Genomic DNA, 22,006 nt, shown 5'->3' with positions numbered 1-22,006 from the left:
TTTACCTTTTAGACATACGTATAATAATGGTTTAATTGCCATTGTACATGTAAAATTTTTATGTTTTCTCGCAGTGGTTCCTAGTGACTGAAATTTGTGTTATCACTACAGTTTTTTAAGGTCCTGTCATAAAAGAAACATGCATTTAAAAATCTACTTTATGTTGCTATTTGCAGCCTTCTATTTAAATGTATACTGAGCCTACGTGCTGAAGTTGATTAAACCAAACTACCTGTGAAGAATTTTGTCATAAAATATTATTGTAGATGTGGAAATGCTTGTCAATATTTTCCAAAGTAATTGATGTTAATAGTTACAATTTAGAAAACGAACTTCATGATCTCATAGTTCTTGAAAACACTGGGATGAGTGCTATTTCAAATAAGCTAAAATTCATTGTGATTTTCCAAGGAAACACAGTCTGAGCACTGTCTAAAATTTAGACCATAAACCCTTCTGATGCTGAGCATCTCATGAGATCAGTGCAATATTAATTTAGAAAACAATGGTTTAAATGAAAAATTCTATACAATTCTAAAAGATCACTTTGATTTTATCATTATTATAGCCAAAATATGGTAGGAAAGGAAAAGTATTTGAAGAAAGAGCAAGCAAATCTACACCCAGTAGATATAAGTGATATTCAAGAAGATTCCACAACTGAAGAAAAGTTCTGTAGCCTGGATGAATTGCATATTCTGAACATGATAGAGCAGGTAAGCCTGATTGGAGAGAGGAGCGCTCTGCCTTCCTTCTTCCAGAAATAATTGTAAACTTTGTTTGCCCCATGACTCTTTGAACAGCATGTTAGCCTAGTGGTTTATTCTTGTGTTTGTGAGGAGAAAAAAAACACAAAACACAACACAAAACAAAACAGGAAGGGAGGGAGAGAGGGATGAGAAAGGAAAAATGTTTAGGAGCTAGAAACTTTTCATTTTACCCCTCAAGCCATTTCTTGGTTTTAATTATTGTCAGAGTTGATTACAACTCTATTTCTTGAAAAGGGGTTTCAGCTACTTCAGAAGAAGGGGCGAAGCTGGCATAATCCCATTAGATTATATTTCATGAGAAAAATAGTTTTGCAAAACAAAGCTACTTTCATTGTTTTTTAGTTAAATGTGGTTGTTACCATGAAAATAACAATCTTTTCTTTGGTTCCTTTCCTGGCAGTAATCATTGCTGGGGATAAGATACCTATATGTGAAAATGCATATGAATATGATTTAAGTACTTTACACAGCACTTAATCAGACAAAGCGTATGAAAGGTTTTTTTTAAAGAAACGCCTTGATTTTTTTACCCATGAGAATTCTGTACTGAGATCATTTTATGATAACCTGATCCATGGTTTAAATATAATAATATATAGTATGTTGACAATATTGATTGTCTAAGGGTACAGTTAGTACAAATGATTCCCTGGCTGATAGTAAAATCCTTTATAATAGAAACCCCATAAAAACCCCAATATGCAAATCGACCGAATGGTGGAACTAACAGTCGCTATGACACGCACTGACCACCAGGGGGCAGGCGCTCATGGCAGGAGATTCCCGCCCCCACCCCCGGTGGTCAGTGCACTCCCACAAGGGGAGCTCCGCTCAGCCAGAAGCCATTCTCACAGCTGGTGATGCAGCAGCGGAGATGGAAGCCTCTCCCGCCTCTGCTGCAGGCAGGCGGTAAGGAGTGAGGGGTCCCAGACTGCAAGAGGCATGTCTGACTGCCGGCTTAGGCCTGATCCCTGGCAGGCGGACATCCTCTGAGGGGTCCCGGACTGCGAGAGTGCGCAGGCCGGGCTGAGGGACCTCCCCCCGCCCCCCAGAGTGCAAGAATTTTGTGCACCGGGCCTCTGGTGTTCATATAATTATCATACCTTTTTTCTCCTTTCCAATTATAATATTATATGATGTATGTATATATATATATATATAAATATATATATATATATATATATATATATATCCTATCTAATAAAAGAGAAATATGCAAATTAACCATCACTCTGTCACAAAGATGGCAGCACCCATAGCCACAAGATGGCAGCGCCCAGTCCCCTCAGCCCCACCACTGGAGTGTCTGGGCCTGTCGGCCCGGCCAGGGGTTGTGGGGACCAAGCGGCGAGGCTCTATCCACCGCTGGAGGGGGCGGATCCAGCCTCACCACTCCTCCATTGCTGGAGTGTCCAGGCCTGTCACCTACAGAGCCTGGACAGCAGGGCATGGGGGCTTTCTTAGCGTGGCAGTGGCAGGGAAGCCCCCACACACGGCAGACAGAGGCCAGACAGCAGGGATTGGGGGCTTCCTTAGTGCAGCAGTGGCGGGAACGCCCACAGGCCCGGCAGACAGAGCCTGGACAGCAAGACTTGGGGGCTTCCTTAGTGTGGCAGTTGCAGGGAAGCTCCCAGGCCTGGCAGGCAGAGAGTGGACAGCAGGGCATGAGGGCTTCCTTTCTGTGGCAGCAAAGCCCCAGGCCCGGCAGACAGAGCCCAGGCAGCAGGGCATGGGGGCTTCATTCGCACATGGCGGCTAAGCCCCCAGGCCCAGAAGACAGAGAGCGGATAGCAGGGCATGGGGGCTTCTCCATGGCTGCGGCAAAGCCCCCAAGCCCTGCAGAGAGCAGAAAACCACAGGAGTAGGCCTAAGCCAGAGTGGGCATAAGCCATCAGTAGGACATTCCCTGACAGCTCCTGGATTGGAGAGGGTGCAGGTTGGGCTGAGGGACCCCTGTGCACAAATTTTGTGCACTGGGCCTCTAATATATATTATTGATATTTTACAGAGGGGAAGGGAGAGGGATAGAGTTAGAAACATCGATGAGATAGAAACATCGATCATCTGCCTCCTTCACACCTACCACTGGGGATGTGCCCGCAACCAAGGTACATGCCCTTGACCGGAATCGAACCTGGGACCTTTCAGTCCGCAGGTTGACGCTCTATCCACTGAGCCAAACCGATTAGGGCATGATGTGTATATTTTAAGTGAAATGAAATATTCTACGTTTTGTATATCACACTATAATTTAAATGTCGGGCCTTTGGTTTTCATCTAATAGCCATGAAAATTATGAGAACTTGCAAATAGAAAAAATGTCATACACCTTTTGAAAATAAATGCATGCTTTTACTCAAAAAACATTTAGCATCTGCTTTGTCTCAAGAGTTATACTATGACATGGGCCTGTGATTAGAGTGTTTGTAATATAGTGGAGAATTTGAACATTAAACTAAGGTATGTCATGTAATACTATTAAGTGCTTGGGTAATTAAGGTGCCTCTACTACCTATCTGTGTGACCTTGAGCATGTTACTCTATTTTATAATCTACAAAATGGAAGTATTTATTGCTCACCTCATAAAGTGTTTTGTGTGGGGTTTTTTATTTGTTTTTTTTTTTTGGGGGGGGGGATAATAAAAGCATTAACTGCGCCCCCCCCCCAAAAGCCTAAAATGGGGTAAGCATGCCAGGTAATTTTATCAAATTGTAGCATCAGTAAATAAGTAACTGGTATTATTTAGTGAATGCTGTAATGAGGGAGAGATTGGGTTTATCTAAACTAATCAGAAGGGATATTTGCATTGATACCTATAAAGCATGAATAGGTAATAGATGAAAACTTTAAATCCCCTTTAAATAACTAAAATATTAATGCTTTTTTAAAAGAGGAAAATAAAGCATGCATATTCCATTTGCTTAATAGGGTTCAACCAGTAATGTATCTGCAGAATATGGAGAAATTGATAAGGAAAAGCTTGCTCGACAACTGCAGCTTTATAAATTGCGCTATCAGTGTGAAGTAAGTACTCTTGCCATTAGATCTGAGGCAAGTCACAGGTAATTCAAATGTTAACTAAATGATATCTTCTTTTCTAAAAAACCCAATTTTTTTCTTTCAATGTCTGGTGACTTGAGCAGAATTAACTGAAATTTTATTTTTCTTTGAGCAGGGTTTTGAGAAACAGTTGAAAAGATTGACATTGCGGTGGCAAGAAAACCAACTACAGGTTAAGAAGAGAGATAAAATCATCGCATCTCTTAATCAACAAGTGGCTTTTGGAATCAATAAGATTTCCAAGTAAGTATACATCCTTTTAAAACAAAATTCTGGGTTTGCTCCATAGTGAACACTATCTTGAAAAGATAATCCATAGGTGCCCACTAGGTGGCATTGTGACTGCATATTAGGAACTGCCAGCCATCGGACTGCACTTGCTGAAAAACCATCTCTATTTTTGCCTTGCCAGCTAAATGGAGCAATTGCTCACTCTATATATCAAGCTTTTCATGTATTAGATGAACAAGTGTGAAGATACTAGAATTTCATGAGGAAGATAACTTTCAAATCATGATTCTAGTTTCTTGGCCTTTTCTTTATAGCAGGAGTCCTCAAACTTTTTAAACAGGGGGGGGCGGGGGGGCGGGGGCAGTTCACTGTTCCTCAGACCGTTGGAGGGCCGAACTATAGTTTAAAAAAAAACTATGAACAAATTCCTATGCACACTGCACATATCTTATTTTGAAGTAAAAAAACAAAATGGCAAGAACACCCACATGTGGCCACGGGCCGTAGTTTGAGGACGCCTGCTTTATAGCATGTGATAAATATATTCCTCAAAGACATCATGGAATCAGTTGTATGTTTTTTTATGTTGGTCCCTCAGAGTGTTTGTGTTCCAAGACCAAGAGAGCTGGAGACTCTTCTCAACTGCATCAATTTCATTTCTCTCATAACTTTAAGGATTACATGCCTAAGACTAAAAACTTTGATGTAATAGGAAAAAACAAGTGTCTTGCTTTATTTTTTTCTAATAATCACTGCCTCCAATGATTATTAATTGAAAGAATAATATAATTTGTAACAAATTATTTTAATGAGCAGTAGTACCACAAGATAACAGTCATCTAAGAAGTCTCATTTATTTTTAAATACATTTTTATTGATTTCAGAGAATAAGGGAGAGGGAGAGAGAGAAACACCATTGATGAGAGAGAATCATGGAGTAGCTGCTTTCTGCATGCCCCACACCAGAGATCAACCTGGGCATATGCTCTGACCGGGAATCAAACTGTGACCTCCTGGTTCATGTGTCGACGCTCAACGACTGAGTCATGCTGGCCAGTCCAGGAAATCTAATTTGAAATCCTTTGTAGTTCCTAGGCTGCTAATAAGGAGAATAGGTAATTTCTAGGAAATAATCTTATAGTGAGGAGTCCAAAATACTAGTTGTAAAATTAGAGAAATACTTGGCAGAAATTTAGGTTTTAAATTTTTCCCTATATATCATATCATCCATCCTGAAGATGTTTTTAAGAACTTATTGTCGTAGCTCTGGCAACTTAATATCAATTGAAAATACTTTCAGGCCTGTTCCTACAGGACTTAGAGAGATCCTTCAAGTTCACAAGGAGGTGAGTAAACTAAGATAGCATGGGCAAACTAAGCACTGCAGTCACTTAAGAAGGATTCAAAACTTTGTCTTTTAGCCTGAAAGATAATGACCAATCCAGAAATGTGTTACATAATACCAGAGATCAGCAATGTCATGCCATGCTTGCAGATGAATTTCCTCTCTCCTTCCTAATTTGAGGATATCCCTTCTTAACTCTGATAGCTGACCCAGGCACCCTTATATGCTCGAAACTGCAGACAGATCACTTTAGGGGATACATATATGTTCACTCAATAAGCATTCAGTGTTAAACATTCTCCAAACATTTAAGTACTAACTGTGAGAAGAATTATGTAAGACATATGTAGAGGATACCAAGACGTGTTAGACATTAACTGTTAGCTAATAGAGAGTATAGATCACATAGGGCCGTGATCGACAAACTGCGGCTCGCGAGCCACATGCGGCTCTTTGGCCCCTTGAGTGTGGCTCTTCCACAAAATACCATGGCCTGGGCGAGTCTATTTTGAAGAAGTGGCGTTAGAAGAAGTTTAAGTTTAAAAAATTTGGCTCTCAAAAGAAATTTCAATCGTTGTACTGTTACTGTTGATATTTGGCTCTGTTGACTAATGAGTTTGCCGGCTACTGACATAAGGGGATTAAAATTCCATATAACAGAGGGACTTCCAGTTTCACCATAGTAGCTCCATTACTTATAAGTCCCTGGACCTAAAAGAACAAACAAACAGAAAGACTCTGAGAAGTAAAGAAAGCAGACAGTTTGAAGACCTTGGACTTGAGGAATGATACAGCAGTGATTTTCCTTATTGCCTCCCATATATCCTAGACAAGGTGCTGCAGAAACTTCCAACTGCCAATAGGCATAGGGTGAAAAATTCCAAGGAAAATCTGTTTCCTCTAGCCAAAGGAATAGGAAAAGGAAAATATAACGACTAAAAACCTTCTTGGCACTGCACACCTACTCCAGTCAACCAGCAGCCCCACATCATTCTTTGGAAGCAGATAGTATGCCCTGACAAAAGCAGATGGCAGTAATCGGATTCCTCTGCTGGGGTAGCAGTACTGATCAGGCGGTTGATCTTGCATTCTCCACCAGGAGGGAGCAGGTAGTGCTCATTTCCTCTCTCAGGATAGCATCAATGTCGTCCAGCTGTGAGCTGAGCCTCTACCTCTACCTAGCATCTGTGGACTTAACAAACTAATTTGAGGTGGGACTAGTCAATGGTAGGTTTTATCCCTACTTTCCCTATGGGGAGTTGAGTCTCCACCACTGGTGTTAGTCTCCACCCCTCCTTTAGACCCCTCTCCCCAGTTGGTGCCAGAGCTCCTGCCTCTCTCCATCAAAGCAATGTGAATCGGCCCTTCTACACTTCACTTGAAATAGGAAAAGATCAATAGCAGTAGGCCATGTGTGCATATTATAATACCTAGTGCAACAACTAAGAAAGCTACATAGAGATGGAATCCTTAAAAATGTTCACATAACCCATAAGAAGGTAAGAAAACAGAAACAGGAAACAAATAGAAAACCAATAATAAAATGGCAGACCTAATCACTAACATATCAATAATTACCTTAAATGTACTAGTAAATGGTCTAAATACACCAATTTAAAGATACATACTGGCAGAGTGGTTTTTAAAAATATAACAAAAAATGTAATACAATAATACACTATTTACAAGAAACTTCAGTTTCAACATAGGTAGGTTGAAAGTATAAAGACATAATAGATACATTATGTAAATAATCAAAAAAAGCAGGAGTGTCTATATTAATATACTAGAGGCCTAGTGCACGAAATCATGTGCAAGTAGGCCCCTATGCCTAGCCTGCGATCAGGGCCATGTCCAACGCCCCATGATGCCCTGCATTGCCCCATTATTCTAGCTGCTGCCGCCGACCTGCAACACTCCACAACGCTTGCTCACCTCTGCCACCCCACCACGCTCTACAAGCTTACCGCTCTGTGATGCTCGCCTCCGCCACCCTAAAGTGCTCCATGGAGCTCCCCGCCGGAGCTCCCCGCCCCGCTAAGCTCGCCTCTGCCACCCCGTGATGCTCCGCGAAGCTTCCACATCACTCCATGACGCTCCATGATGCTCCTTGCCACTGCCTCACATCACTCTGTGATGCTCCCCGCCCTTTGATGCTCTGCAATGCTCTTCAATGTTCCCGCCCCACGAAGTTCTGCGACGCTCCCACCCCGCAATGCTTGCCCCCGCCGTCCTGCAATGCTGTCTGCTGGATGCTCACCATTCACCATCCACTGCCGCTCTACAGTCCCCAGTCCTGCCCCACCCCCACCCCCAGGGGAAGGGCCTGAGAGGTGGTCAATGCACCTCATAGCGACTGGCCAATGGTTGTTATGGTCATGATGCTGTTATGGTTGCTGGCCTTTATTATATAGGATGATAAAATGGGCATCAGAGCAAAGTGAACTACTGGAGACAAAAAGGGACATTACTGATGATAAAAAGATCAATTCACCAGGAAGGCACCAAAACAAAGTTGTAAGTACCAAAAACAGAGCCTTAAAATAAATGAAGCAAAGCCTGGTAGAACTGAAAGAAATAGAAAAATGTACAATTTTAGTTGGTGACTTCAACACCCTACTCATCAATTTATAGAACTACTAGACAGAAAATCAACAAGGATATAAACCACCTCTACAATACCATCAACTAACAGGATCTGATCAATATTTATAGAACAATTCACCAGATACAGCAGAATCCTTATGCTTTCCAGTGTCCACAGGAAATACACTGAAATAGATGATATCCTGTACCCTAAAACAAACCCCAGTAAATTTTAAATAATTGAAATTATGCAAAGCATACACTCAGATCACATGGTCTCAAACTAGAAAACAATAATGCTAAGATAACAGGAAAATTTCCAAACACTTGCAAACTACATAACACATACTTAATTATTCCAAGGGAAATAAAATACATTGAACTGAATTAACATGAAAATACAATATGTCAAAATCTCTGGGACACAGCCAAAGCAGTTCTGAGAAAAAGTCTCAAATGAATAATATAAGCTCCTACCACAAGAACAAAAAAAAGAGAAAAGTAACCCAAAATAAGCAGTGGGAAATAATACAGATTAGAAACAAACAAAAACAAAAAACTAGAGAAAAATCCATGAAACAAAGCTGTTTCTTTGAAAAGATCAATAAAATTGGCAAACTTCTAGCAAACTGACCAAAAGGGAAGACACAAACAGCACCATCAGGAACGAAGTAGCAATATCTCTACATACACTATAGACATCAGAGAACGTTGCTGAGTGAAAAATCCCAAACCCCAAAGCTTATATACTATATGATTCCATTTCTATTACATTTTTTAAATGACAAAATTTCAAAAATGATAAAAATGAAAAACAGATTAGTGGTTTCAAGACTATAAGGAGGAGACGGGAGTGGAAGGGAAGTGGATATGGCTGTAAAGGCAAAATGAGGAATCCTTGTGGTGACAAAACTCAGTATCTTGAACTGGATCACTGTCAGCATCCTAGTTATTGTACTGCCATTTTGCAGGATATCATTGCAGGGAAGATGGGTAAATGGTACCTGGGTTCTGACTGTATCATTTTTTACACCTGAAAGTAGATCTATGATTATCTCAAAGAGTTTAAATTTTTAAAAAGCACATAACTGTCAAATGGAGCTATATTTTTTAGGGATTTTGTTGTGATAAGAAAGAACTTCATTGAAGACATAATATTGAACCTAGGCTAGGTAAGATGAGATGGGAGAAAAGACAGGGCATCTAGGCAAAAAAAAAAGTATGAGCACTGTGTTCTCATATAAACTTTTGAGCCTATTTTTGTTTAACTTTGATCATATCCCAAGAGTATGTGATAAAAACATAAATAATCTTTAATTGTAGAATGTTGATTTCTTCCCTCTTAGGATGTGGTGTTTAGTAGGAAGCAAAAAATAAACTTTTTTTTCTTTGGCCTAAATCAATGCCAATCCTACAGTAAATGTTTGATAAATATTTATTGATGATAATTGCAATTTTAACAAAGTTTTACAGAAAAGTGACATTTTGTACAAATTACAATAAGCACTTAATAAGTGTTAAGAAACTACTGTCAATAGTCCATATAATAAACTTAATAGCAAGCCAGAATAAGCTTGAGAACTTGAGATCTTTTAGAAAAGAAAATCTAATTCTACCCTATCATGTAATTCATGAGAAAAATAGGACTGAGAAGTTATAACTGCCTGAACATATATAGCTGGTTCATATCCAAGCTGTATGATAAGAACTATGCATACCTTACCCTCTTATTTACAAATCCAGGTTTTCTGTATTCCCTAGCAGCTCTGTCAACTCTTACCACCCACTGTAATCTGGGACTGGGTAAAATATTGAAATTACGGATGTATCAAAGGAAAGGAAGATGCCAGTTTTAGAAATCTTACTACTTTCCAACTCTCTCTATTCTCCTGTATATTACAATAACAAAGCTTGTATTTCTTATTATTTACTTCAGAACATGACCTCTTGTATAAAAAGAGATCTGGTTTCTTTCATTACATTTTCAGTCCAATAGAACATCCTACCTAATAAAAGAGTAATATGCAAATTGACCACACCTTCGTTACGCCAAGCCACGCCCACAAACCAATCAGGGTGAGTATGCAAATTAACCCAACCAAGATGGTGGTTAATTTGCATATCAAAACAGCGTAGAAAGAAGCCAAGTGCTGCAAAAGGGAGCAAAGCTGCGGAGAAGCAAGTAGGCAGGGCGGGGAGAAGGGAGGAAAGCAGGTGGGGCAGGGAAGAAGGGAGGAAAGCAGGTTGGGCGGGGAGAAAGGAGGAAAGCAGGTGGGGCCAGGGGAGAAGAAAGGAAAGCAGGTGGGGCGGGGGAGAAGGAAGGGAAGCAGGCGGGCGGGGCGGGGGAGAGCGCAGCAGGAAGCCCTATTGCAGGAATCTTCCTGCAATGGGCTACTAGTTGATTATAAGTCTCTATACAGCTTCTAAGAAGTTTCAAGTAAAGGTGAGTGGGTAGTCTCTGAAATTAAGTAGTGAGCATTCTAGCCAACATTTAAAGTCATTGTTTTAAGGCTTTACTATTCCAATAACTTATATTAACCAGTACTCCTTTGTATCTCAAATGTCTCAGCTTAGCCCTAACTGGTTTGGCTCAGTGGATAGAGCATCGGCCTGTGGACTGAAAGGTTCCTATTTGATTCCAGTCAAGGGCATGTACCTTGGTTGTGGGCACATCCCCTGTGGGAGGTGTGCAGGAGGCAGCTGATCGATGTTTCTCTCTCATCGATGTTTCTAACTCTATCCTTCTCCCTTTCTCTCTGTAAAAAAATCAATAAAATATATTTTAAAAATGTCTCAGCATATTAGAAACTTAAAAAGAAATATTTTTTTGCTATAAATCTCTTCATACTGAAGCAGATTAACAGGGCAATGGAAAAGTTTGGTTGTGAAGAGAAATACAGCAGTAGCACAAGGGAGGAACATAAAAAATAGGATGTGAATATATGTTAACCAAAAAGTATTCCTTTGCATTTTTCTTAATAGTTTCTTGTATATGAATTTTAAGCTAATCACAGATTATGTTTTCTGATTTATACAAAATTTTTATCCAGATTTCCCATGATTAGGTTATATGAGTGATTCCTAGTTTTAATTCATAGCCCTTATTAAAATTCTTAAATATAGCTTTATTACTTCTGTATTAAAGGTCTGGTTTCTTTCAGACTGTAAGTCTTCAATAGTTTGCATTACTTGATATAATATCTCTTTAACCCTTTGCACTCGCTTGCTTTTTTCTCGATTCCTTTATTCTACTCGGGATTTAATTTTTTAAATACCCCAGATTTTACAAAGTGCGGCAGTAGAATAAAAAACTGGAGTTTCTTTTCATACAAACTTATTTATTTAATGTAAGAAAAGCCCAAATCAAGGAGGAGGGATGGAGGGAGGGAAGGGATGGGCTACCGATGCTAACCGTGTTGAGTCACACTCGACATCTGAGTGCAAAAGGTTAAGGAATTTAAAGTTCTCAATCCCACAACAGGCCTAGGATATCAGAAATTACCATCTCTGTTTTCTAGTGGGTAAACTGAAGTACAAAGAACTAAATAAATTTTTCCGAATTACTGAGCTGGGAATACAAAATAAAATAACTCTTGTAGCTGGCTTTCTAATTTATACCTTAGTTAAAACTAAGGAGTTAGAACTTAGTTCTTGCTTTGTGAAGTCAGTAAATCAGACATCAGAAATAAGATAAGTTTCAGGAGTGCTAGGTATCAGAGTTTAGTTATTTTTAGACTCAACAATTTGGCCCAAAATGGACATACTTAATCCCTCCTCATCTATAATGACAAATAATTTCTAACATTTTGTGACTTTTTTCTTTGCTTAGATTACAGCGTCAAAACCATGCCAAAGATAATGAGATCAAGAACCTTAAAGAGCAACTTTCCATGAAAAGGTACAAACAGCTGTTGCTTTGATTTAGTGCGCTCTTTCTGAAACTGTGATTTCACTCAGCATGTTCTGGCTAGGGCAGCCATATCATTTATCATCCAAACTGGGGCACTATGAGCCTGAAATTGAGCAGTATTCATAATTACACTGAGACAACAGGTATAAACTAGAAGTGTCCTAGATAAATTGGGAGGTTATGTTCACTTTAGCTCTGGCCCTAGAAAACTGCTGAGAATAAATCAGCTAAATTATTGTCTCACAACACACTATTGTCAGGGACTAGAACTTATTGAGTTCTTATATCTTTACCCTATTCAGTACAACTGGGTGTGACTGCTTTATGAAATTGACTTAACTTTTGTTCTCATTCATAGATTTGCCTGCAGGTATTTCTTTAAAATTTAATAAATCATTATTGTTCAGGTTATTATAATTGTTCCCCTTTTTCCCCCCCCATAGCTCCCCTCCACCTGGTTCCCACCTCACCATCTGCCCTTACCTCTCCCCGCACTGTCCTCATCCATAGGTGTACAATTTTTGTCCAGTCTCTTCCCACACCTCCCATACCCCTTTCCCCCTGAGAATTTTCAGTCCACTCCCATTCTATGCCCCTGATTCTATCATATTCACCAGTTTATTCTGTTCATCAGATTTTTAATTCACTTGATTTTTAGATTCACTTGTTGATAGATATGTATTTGTTGTTCATAATTGTTATCTTTACCTTTTTCTTCTTCTTTCTCTTCTTAAAGAATACCTTTCAGCATTTCATATAATACTGGTTTGGTGGTGATGAACTCCTTTAGCTTTTTCTTATCTGTGAAGCTCTTTATCTGACCTTCCATTCTGAATGATAACTTTGCTGGGTAGAGTAATCTTGGTTGTAGGTTCTTGCTATTCATCACTTTGAATATTTCTTGCCACTCCCATCTGGCCTGCATAGTTTCTGTTGAGAAATCAGCTGACAATTGTATGGGTGCTCCCTTGTAGGTAAGTAACTGTTTTTCTCTTGCTGTTTTTAATATTCTCTCTTTGTCTTTTGCTCTTGGAATTTTAATTATGATGTGACTTGGTGTGGTCCTCTTTGGATTCCTTTTGTTTGGGGTTCTGTGCGCTTCCTGGACTTGTAAGTCTATTTCTTTCACCAGGTGGGGGAAGTTTTCTGTCATTATTTCTTCAAATAGGTTTTCAGTATCTTGCTCTCTCTCTTCTTCTGGCACCCCCATTATTCTGATGTTGGTACGCTTGAAGTGGTCCTAGAGGCTTCTTACACTATCTTCAACTTTTTGGATTCTTTTTTCTTTTTGCTTTCCCAGTTGAGTGTTTTTTGCTTCTTTGTATTTCAAATCTTTGACTTGATTCTTGCGTTTCTCTATTCTGCTGTTGGGTCTCTGTGTAATATTTTTTTTATTTCAGTCAGTGCATGTTTAATTTCTTGTTGGTCCTTTTTCATATTCTCAAGGGTCTTGTTAAATTTATCATTTTTTTTTCTAGGAAATTCTTGAAACCTTATAACTGTGGTTTTGAATTCTATATCCAGTTGTCTGTTCTCCTCCATTTCTTTCATTTGTGGTCTGTTTCTTTGACTCTGCATTTTCCCTGCTTTCCTGAGTTGGTAGGGTAGCTTTGTGTCCTTGGTTTCCTATATGGCCTGGTGTGTCAGCCTCCCCATTTACCTGCGGTAGACACTGTTGGTGCTCCCCTTGGTGGACACTCTTGGTGGACTGTGTGTCCAGCCTTGTTGTAGTTAAGTCTTGATTGTTGTTGGTATCACTGGGAGGAATTGACCTCCAGGCCAATCGGCTGTGAGTATCAGCTGTGTCTACGCCAGGATACCTTCTGTATTGGAGACAGCCTTATAGGACCAGACTTGCAAAACTGCAAAAGCCTCTGCGCTCAGCTTGGATGGAGTGGAGTCTCAAGGCTGAGAAGACAGTCTTGGCTTCCTGTCAGCGCTGCCCTTGCGCACGCAACTCCAGACCTCTGCCTTTCATTGATCCCCTGAGTTTCCGCCTGATAGACCAGATTCCCCCTGTAAGAGCGTGGGTCCGCCAGGGGCTCGCCCGGAACTGGGTTTCAGTGCAGTCGGAACTGGGATTCAGTGAAGTCAGGAGCTTCCAACTCCTTCTGGTACGTAAAGCCTGCGGCAACCTCCACAGTCAGACCTTCTGCGTGCACTCACGCGCGCGCTCGAGCTTCCAGACCCCTGCCCGCTGTGGCTCCCCCGAATCTCCGAGTCTCCGAATCTCCGTGTGCCTTTCTCTACAGTCCAGACTCCACCCGTATGAGCCTGGGTCCATGGGGTTTCGGCCGGAGCTGGTGTTCAGTGCAGTCAGAACTGGGGTTCAGTGCAGTTGGGGGCTTCCTTTCCCCTCCCGCCAACCAGGCACTTGGCCTCCCTTCCTCTATGCGTGCATCTCTGTACCTCAGCGCTTTGCGGTTCCTCTGATCTGTGAGCTTTTCTCTTTCCTTCTAATTGTAGAATTTCCACTCAGCCAGCTTTCCTGTGGTTTTGGATGATGTCCATTCTGTCTTTTAGTTGTTTTGAAATTGTTGTGCAAGGGATTAGTTTAGGTGCTTATCTAGGCCGCCATCTTGGTTTCTCCTCCTCTGACCATTTTAAAAATTAAATTGATTGTGTTTTTACTGTAGAGTTATAATTTTTATTTGTATGTTCTCGATACAAGACCCTTATCAGATATTTGCAAATATTTTCCTCCATTCTGTTGATTGTCTTTTCACTTTTTTTTGTTTTGTTTTGTTAATCCTCACTCAAGAATATTTTTCCACTGATTTTTAGAGAGTGGAAAGGAGGGAGAGAGACAGAGAGAGAAAGAGAAACCTCGAGTGAGAGAGGCACATTGATTGTTGCCTCCCGCATGCACCCCTACTGGGCCTGGAGATCAAACCTGCAACCAAGGTACATACCCTTGATTAGAATTGAACCCGAGACCTTTCAGTCTGCAGGCCAATGCTCTATCCACTGAGCCAAATTGGCTAGAGCTCTTTTCACTTTCTTGATGATGGCCTTTGAAGTACAAAAGTTTTTAATTTAATGAAGTCCAATTTATCTATATTTTGTCTTATTGTCGGCAAATTTTCTATAATATTCAATGGTATAATAATTCTCTTGGACATTTCATGATTCCCCCCCCCCCCCCCGCCCACTTCAAAACACTTTCGCCTTAATGGTATTAATAATATATTGATTTATGAAGTGTTTGTCAGGTACTCAAGTATCCAGATGTTTCTAATAATAAAACATTGAGGATTGCTTTTGTGAACACTCCCTATTACCATGTTTTATTTCCAATTAATTATTTCCATTTAAGACATTGGTTTGTATTGCTCTAGAGTTCTGGGGCTAAAGCTGAAATGAGATAAGAAAAAGAGAAACCTTACAGGTAGCCATTTTCCATAATATCCTTGATAAATAATGTTGTATCATCTCCCTTCCTCTTAAACTGTAGGATTTGTTTTCATTCTGAGGCGTTGAATGTAATAATATTAAAATATTTTCATGCAGTGACCTAGCTTTATGACACAGATAATAAAAATGTCCACAGTTGCTATTATTGGGATAAAAAGGCTTGTATAAAGAAACTTTAAGCCAAATTTATTAATTATGATAATACCTGACATTCATTCAGTACTTATTATGTGCCAAACACAAAGTGCTTTATGTATATTATCTGAATTAATTTTCACCATAGCTCTTTGAGGTAAGGAATACAATTTCCTCCACTTTTACATGTGAGAAAACTGAGGTACAAGAAAGGTCAGTAACTTGCCCAGGATTTCACATTTAATAAACTGTGGAACTGACATTCATCTTCAGACAACTTAATTTGAGAGCCACGTTTTAAATCATTACCTCTATATTGACAACTTTAAAACTTCTACACTCTCGATACTAAAGGATAACAATAAGGCTTAAGTATTGTCTTCTCCTTCTTTTTTTTAATATATTTTTTTATTGATTTTTTACAGAGAGGAAGGGAGAGAGATAGTTAGAAACATCGATGAGAGAGAGAAACATCCATCAGCTGCCTCCTGCACACCCCCTACTGGGGATGTGCATGCAACCAAGGTACATGCCCTTGACCGGAATCGAACCTGAGACCTTTCAGTCCGCAGGCTGATGCTCTACCCACTGAGCCAAACTGGTTTCGGCTCTTCTCCTGCTTTTATATGCTGTATACTTTTCAAGAAATCATTAACTATTCATTGAGAGGCTTGTTATCTTCCTCTTGAATAAGATAGAAAAGTGTTCTTGCTGCAATGTTACTGACTCTTTAATGATCATGTATTTCAGATCTCAGTGGGAAATGGAGAAGCTTAATATGGAAACCACAATTAAAACATACTTAAGCAAACTGAATGCAGAAACTAGTAGAGCTTTAACAGCTGAGGTGAGAGAGAGAGGGAGGGAGGGTTGGGGAAGCAAGTTTACTTGTGTCCTAATATACTAAGGAATGTGGTGGGTTTTTTTTTTTTAAACTGTTTTGTAAATAAAGAGAAATAAGGCATTTTAGAACCAGCTTGAAAAAATCAGCTCCAACCTTTGTGTTTTTTTTTTTGACTCATTGGCATTTTGTATGTGATTACTACAGTGTTATGATCTTATGTTGTTTTCTCAAATGACTCCAAGAAATTGGTTTGCTTCAATATATATAGCAAATACAGCCATCATGGGAAAATTTCCATGAAGCCAGGTCACCAAGCCAAATTTTGAAGAATAATATTTCACTCCTGCCATAATCTCCCTTCTTTGCTTCTTACATAAATCTGCCAAATGCACATATGCATCATACCCTCCAATGTAAAAAAACAGCTTACCTTCTGGACCCAGAAAGTTACCCAGTTTCTTCTAGGTTAGCTTAGAACCTCACAGATTCTATGTGTGTATATAATTTTTGTTTATAGAAACCAAACGTGATATACAATAAGATTCAAGTTTTGGAAAGTTCACTGACAGTAAAATCATTATAGATCTCCCAAGCTCTATTCTTTAGCAGAGTTCTTAGAAATCCAGAGGTCAACAATTGAGGAGTGATATAGGAACCAAAAATATTCTGAAGAGTTAAACTGTTGGAGTGCTAGCTTTAATGAAAAACAAAAAACTCAGAATACCTTAAGTGATCAAGTTTGCATTTGTTTTTCACTGTTTTAAGTGAGGAAGTTTTTAATTCCATAATTTTAGAAACAATGCTGTCCAAGAGAATAATAAGCTATTTTCAATATTGGTACAGAAGGGATTCTTGCTGTGGGATTAGACTAGATGACTTCCGAGGTCCATTGCACTGCATGGTCCTATAGAGTGATTATTTTCTTACCCCTTCATCAGTTAGAAAACAAACATCAGAGATTATTTTGAGTTTTCTTAACTCAATACCCAGGCTACATTTAATATAACTTAAATTAGAATCTCTGGGACTGCCATCATTTTTTTAAAAGTTGGTTTAAAAACTTTTGAGATGGTTCCCGTGTATGTGCAGGTTTGAAAACTCATCTTCTAGAATGTTTACAAACCCAGTAATCATTGAATAAAAAAATTAGAATTGCAGAATTGATCAAAAAGCTTTTATAATGTATCATTGATGGTCAAGAAACTCGGGTGCTGTTGGAAGAGATTGAAAAATTGCTTAAAATTTACATGTAATGATTGAGAAAAGAATGTGTTCATTTACAAGGACACCTTCAATTTCTTTTTCTCTCAAAAATTTGCAGGTGTATTTCTTACAGTGTCGTAGAGATTTTGGTTTGCTTCATCTAGAGCAGACTGAAAAGGAATGCCTCAGTCATCTTGCCAGGGTGACTCAGATGGCAGCAAGGTAACCTTTCCCTCTTCCTTAATTCATCTTGATCTCAGAGATACTTGCTCCAAGGTTGAACATAATTTGTGATGTATCCTATATAATAAAAGCCTGATATGCTAAGTGTTCGGTCATCCGTTCAACCAATCAAAGTGTAATGATCCTACCTAATAAAAGAGTAATATGCAAATTAACCATCACTCTGCCACACCCACAAGCCATGCCCACCAGCCACGCCCACCAGCCAATCCGAGCGAGTATGCAAATAAACCCAACCAAGATGGCTACAGCCTCAGAGAGCTGGAGGGAGGCTTGGGTTTCCCAGGCAACGGATGAAGCCAAGCTTTTCGCCTTCCCTTGCCAGCCTAAGCCTCCATTCAAGGCTACAGAGTTTCAATTATAGAAGGTAAACAAATCCAAACAGAAATGGCAGCAGCCACTGAGCTGGAAAGAGCAAGAGGCAAGGGTTGTGCGCGCCCCCCCCCCCCTCCCGGCAATGGAAGAAACAAAGCTTTCCGCACATGCTGGCTGGCCCAGGCCTCCACTTAAGGCTACAAAGTTTCAATTATAGAAGGTACACAAACCCCAAGAGAAATGGCTGCCAGCCACGGAGTGAGCAGGAGGCTTGGCTCCGCTCCAGGCTACAAAGTTTCAATTGTAGAAGATAAATAAATTTCAGATACCAGGGCCTCAGCTTGGGTTGAGAGAAGGCGTGGCTTGCCTGCAAACCACCACAGGCCCCTCGCTCAGGCCGCCCCATGCCCCAAGGGAACCCCAACCCTGATCCGAGACACCCTTCAGGGCAAACCAGCTGGCCCCCTCCTGTGCACCACCCCTCTATAAAAGAGTATTATGCAGATTGACCATCACTCCAACACACAATATGGATGCCCCCATGTGGTCAAAGATCCTGCCCCATGTGGACAGAAGATGGCCACCACAAGATAGCCAGCAGGGTAGGTCAGTTGGGAGGCACCAGGCCTGCAAGGGAGGGCAGTTGAGAGAGACCAGGCCTGCAAGGGAGGGCAGTTGGAGGCTATCAACCCTGCAGGGGAGGGCAGTTAGGGGTGACCAGGCCGGCAGAGGAGGGAAGTTGGGGGCAAACAGGCTGGCAGGGGAACAGTTAGACATCAATCAGGCTGGCATGGGAGTGGTTCTGTGGTGATCAGGCTGGCAGGCAGAAGCGGTTAGGGGCAATCAGGAAGGCAGGCAGGCAAGCAGTTGGGAGCCAGCAGTCCTGGATTGTGAGAGGGATGTCCGACTGCCCGGGCAGTCTAAATGGGCAGTCAGACATCCCTTGAGGGGTCCCAGATTGGAGAGGGTGCAGGCTGGGCTGAGGGATACCCCCCCCCCCCCGTGCACGAATTTTGTGCACTGGGCCTCTAGTATGCTAATGATATGTTAAGGCTGCTTAACTGCTCACTATGATGTGCACTGACCACCAGGGGGCAGACGCTCCAACTGGTAGGTTAGCTTGCTGCTGGGGTCTGGCCGATCGGGACTGAGTGAGACTGGTCAGACATGCCCTGAAGCCCTCCTGTGGTCCCTCCCTGGCTGCCCTACCTCCCTCGTTTCTCCCTGGCCCTAACCGTGCACCTGTGGGGTCCCTCGGACTGTCTGCACCCTCTCAGGATGTCGGAGAGTCGGTTTCAGCCCAATCCCGCAGGCCAGGCTGAGGGACCCCACTAGTGCAGGAATTAGTGCACCGGGCCTCTCATGTTAAATAAATGACATTAGAGTCTTTGGAATGAAGAAGCTCTTTTGTTTTTAAACCTCAAAGGTCACCTAGTCACTTGGATGCTTTTATTTTGTTGCTTCTGCTGAAGTACTGAGAAGCCTACTGAATGCAATAATAGCTTCTGACAGATTTTTTTCCCTTCCTCTGCAGTCAAATAGATCAAAAATCTCAGTCAGACAACAATGAAGACCAGATATTTACAAACCAAGGTGGAATCTAAGTGGAAAATTTTTCTAATTGTTTTCTTTTCAAAGGCTTGATTTTTAAATACCTACAGAGTACTTTGGGGGAGGGGGAATCAGTATTAACTTATCTAAAATCACACGTTAAAGGCAATTTCCTGCTGTGCTTTATATGAGTGATTTTCAAATATTGGGCAGATTGAGATTCTCCTTAAATTTATAATTTTATGAGGTATAAATTCAAACTTAAGAGAATTAGAATCTTTGGAACCAAAGTATCATTATTATTATTATTTTTAATCCTCACCCGAGGAAACGTTTATTGATTTTAGAGAGGAAGAGTGGGGGAAAGAGAGAGAAACATCGATTGATAGCCTTATGCGCCCTGACCAGGGATCAATCCCACAATCTTTTTGGTGCATGGGATGACACTCCAACTAACTGAACCACCCGGCTGGGGCACATCATCATATTTTTAAAGAATTATTTTAATGGTCATCACTATTTATTTCTAAGAATCAGAATCTCTGAGACTTAACAAGATTTCCAGGATATACTGATGGCAGTCAGGTCAGGAAAACACTGCTTTAAGTAATCAGTCTCTGCTTGCTAGTGGGAGAAAAATGCTCGGTAAATGATAATATTAGCAAGCCTCTGTGTATGATCCCAATAATAGTTTGTTCTGTTCTTTTAAAGTTGTTGTACTGGGTGATACTGGGCTGGGGATGTTTTAACAGTCTCTTTAAATCTCTCTTCTGTAGAGAGCAGACCCTAAACACCGCCATGCTATTCCTACTTAAGTCATTTGGTGGATATGTTTGGCAGAGCTGCTGTGTTTGGGCAATTATGCACTGCATAGAAGCAACAATGTAATTTATCCTTGCACAAGAGATACTTCTTTCTCATTTGCCCGCCCATAAGAGTATTTTTTTTTTTTAATTTGCAAAAGAGCCTGGTAAGCCACCTATGGCCTTGTGATGTTAGGGTTCACGTGGAGACCGTCCAAAACTTGCTTCCAAGATGAGAGTATTCTCAACATCAGATGGTTAGGGAAATTTCCTTCTTTGGCTTTTACTGCCTTCCCACTTTGCAGAGGAATTCCTGTGCAAAGGTTTTATAATATGTCTAAAAATATAGCCACACTAGAAAACAAACAAACAAACACAAGCACACCTTGCTTTGCTGAAGAAGAAGTTATATTTTCTCTTGGGGAAAAAGAACACATATGTCTCTAGTCCTTGTTTTTAATTTTAATACAACTTTGTGCCCATTTGAGGTAAGTGTTGGTAATAGAGATAACTTTGTTGTTTTACATTATTTACATATATGCTAGAGAACATAATGGAAATTTTTGGAAACCTAATTCTTATATAAAAAGGAAGAACTTCCTCTTGTGTCTCCTTGTCTACACCAGCAACCTAGAATCGCTTCAGTTAAAGGCTGCAGTAGACAGTTGGAATGCCATTGTGACAGATGTCAGGAACAAGATTGCATTCCTTAGGGTAAGTTGTAAAGTATATTTAGAGTAAGTTGACTGAAAGTTGTAGGTGGTATATATTAAAGAAAACATTTAACATTAAAAACAATTGCTAGAGAAATTTAAGGAAGAACATAGATTTCATTTCAGTTTCTAAAGTTTATGCCTTTTTGAGATTTGAGATCTATTGCTTCCACATAATTGATTGTAGCTAGCAACCAACTTAGTATAGTAAATGATAAACTCAGTCTGCCTTACACCTAACTTTTCTAGAATTTCAAAGCTAACTCTGCTCCAATCAGAAATAAATGCCTAACTTGGTTTTAGTAATTGTGTGTTTACAGAATTAGAAGGAAGATCAATGCCCTGGCTGGTTTGGCTCAGTGGATAGAGCTTTGGCCTGCGGACTGAAAGGTCCTGTGTTCGATTCCGGTCGGGGGCACATGCCCGAGTTGTGGGCTCAATCTGTGCAGGAGGCAGCTGATCAATGATTCTCATCATTGATGTTTCTCTCTCTCCCCTTTCCTCTCTGAAACCAATAAAAAATATATATATATTTTTAAAGTAAGATAAGCAGACTTCGATTAGTTTTCAATGTTAACTTTTTATATAATTATTCCAAATGCAAAATAATGAACTCTTAATTATTGGTTTAATATTATTAGGACTATGATAAAGGTAATGTAAAGAAATAATGGAATATTAATTTGGTTTAGGATATTTTTGTATTTATATCTTAAAGTTTATATATAATGTTGATTTTTTTGTGACTTCACAATACAAACAATGACATTCAATTGTGAAAAGCTGCCTCAAAGCATTAAGTACTTACCTAGTTTTTTTGGTTGGTGGTCTTGACTGTTTTTTTTCCTGGATTCTTTAGTATTCAGTCTTTACTATGCTCAA

The 22,006-nt window shown here is 40.2% G+C and overlaps 1 protein-coding gene across 5 annotated transcripts in view; it reads left to right on the top strand.

Annotated features, from left to right (window-relative positions):
- DZIP3 (DAZ interacting zinc finger protein 3) overlaps positions 1–22,006 on the top strand; it is a 136,633-nt gene that overhangs the window by 87,445 nt on the left and 27,182 nt on the right. For all 5 annotated transcript variants that reach the window (XM_079766465.1, XM_079766464.1, XM_079766463.1 and 2 more), the window contains 7 exons: positions 569–716; positions 3,700–3,795; positions 3,947–4,074; positions 11,823–11,891; positions 16,203–16,299; positions 17,618–17,721; positions 21,038–21,125. In XM_079766465.1, the coding sequence (XP_079622591.1) occupies positions 569–716; positions 3,700–3,795; positions 3,947–4,074; positions 11,823–11,891; positions 16,203–16,299; positions 17,618–17,721; positions 21,038–21,125 (730 nt within the window). The remainder of the gene's footprint in view (positions 1–568; positions 717–3,699; positions 3,796–3,946; positions 4,075–11,822; positions 11,892–16,202; positions 16,300–17,617; positions 17,722–21,037; positions 21,126–22,006) is intronic.

This window comes from Cnephaeus nilssonii (genome assembly GCF_951640355.1).
Source record: "Cnephaeus nilssonii genome assembly, chromosome: 3".
Lineage (NCBI taxonomy): Eukaryota > Metazoa > Chordata > Mammalia > Chiroptera > Vespertilionidae > Cnephaeus > Cnephaeus nilssonii.
The sequence above is the reverse complement of the archived record's forward strand: the minus strand, read 5'-3'. Positions and strand labels throughout refer to the sequence as shown.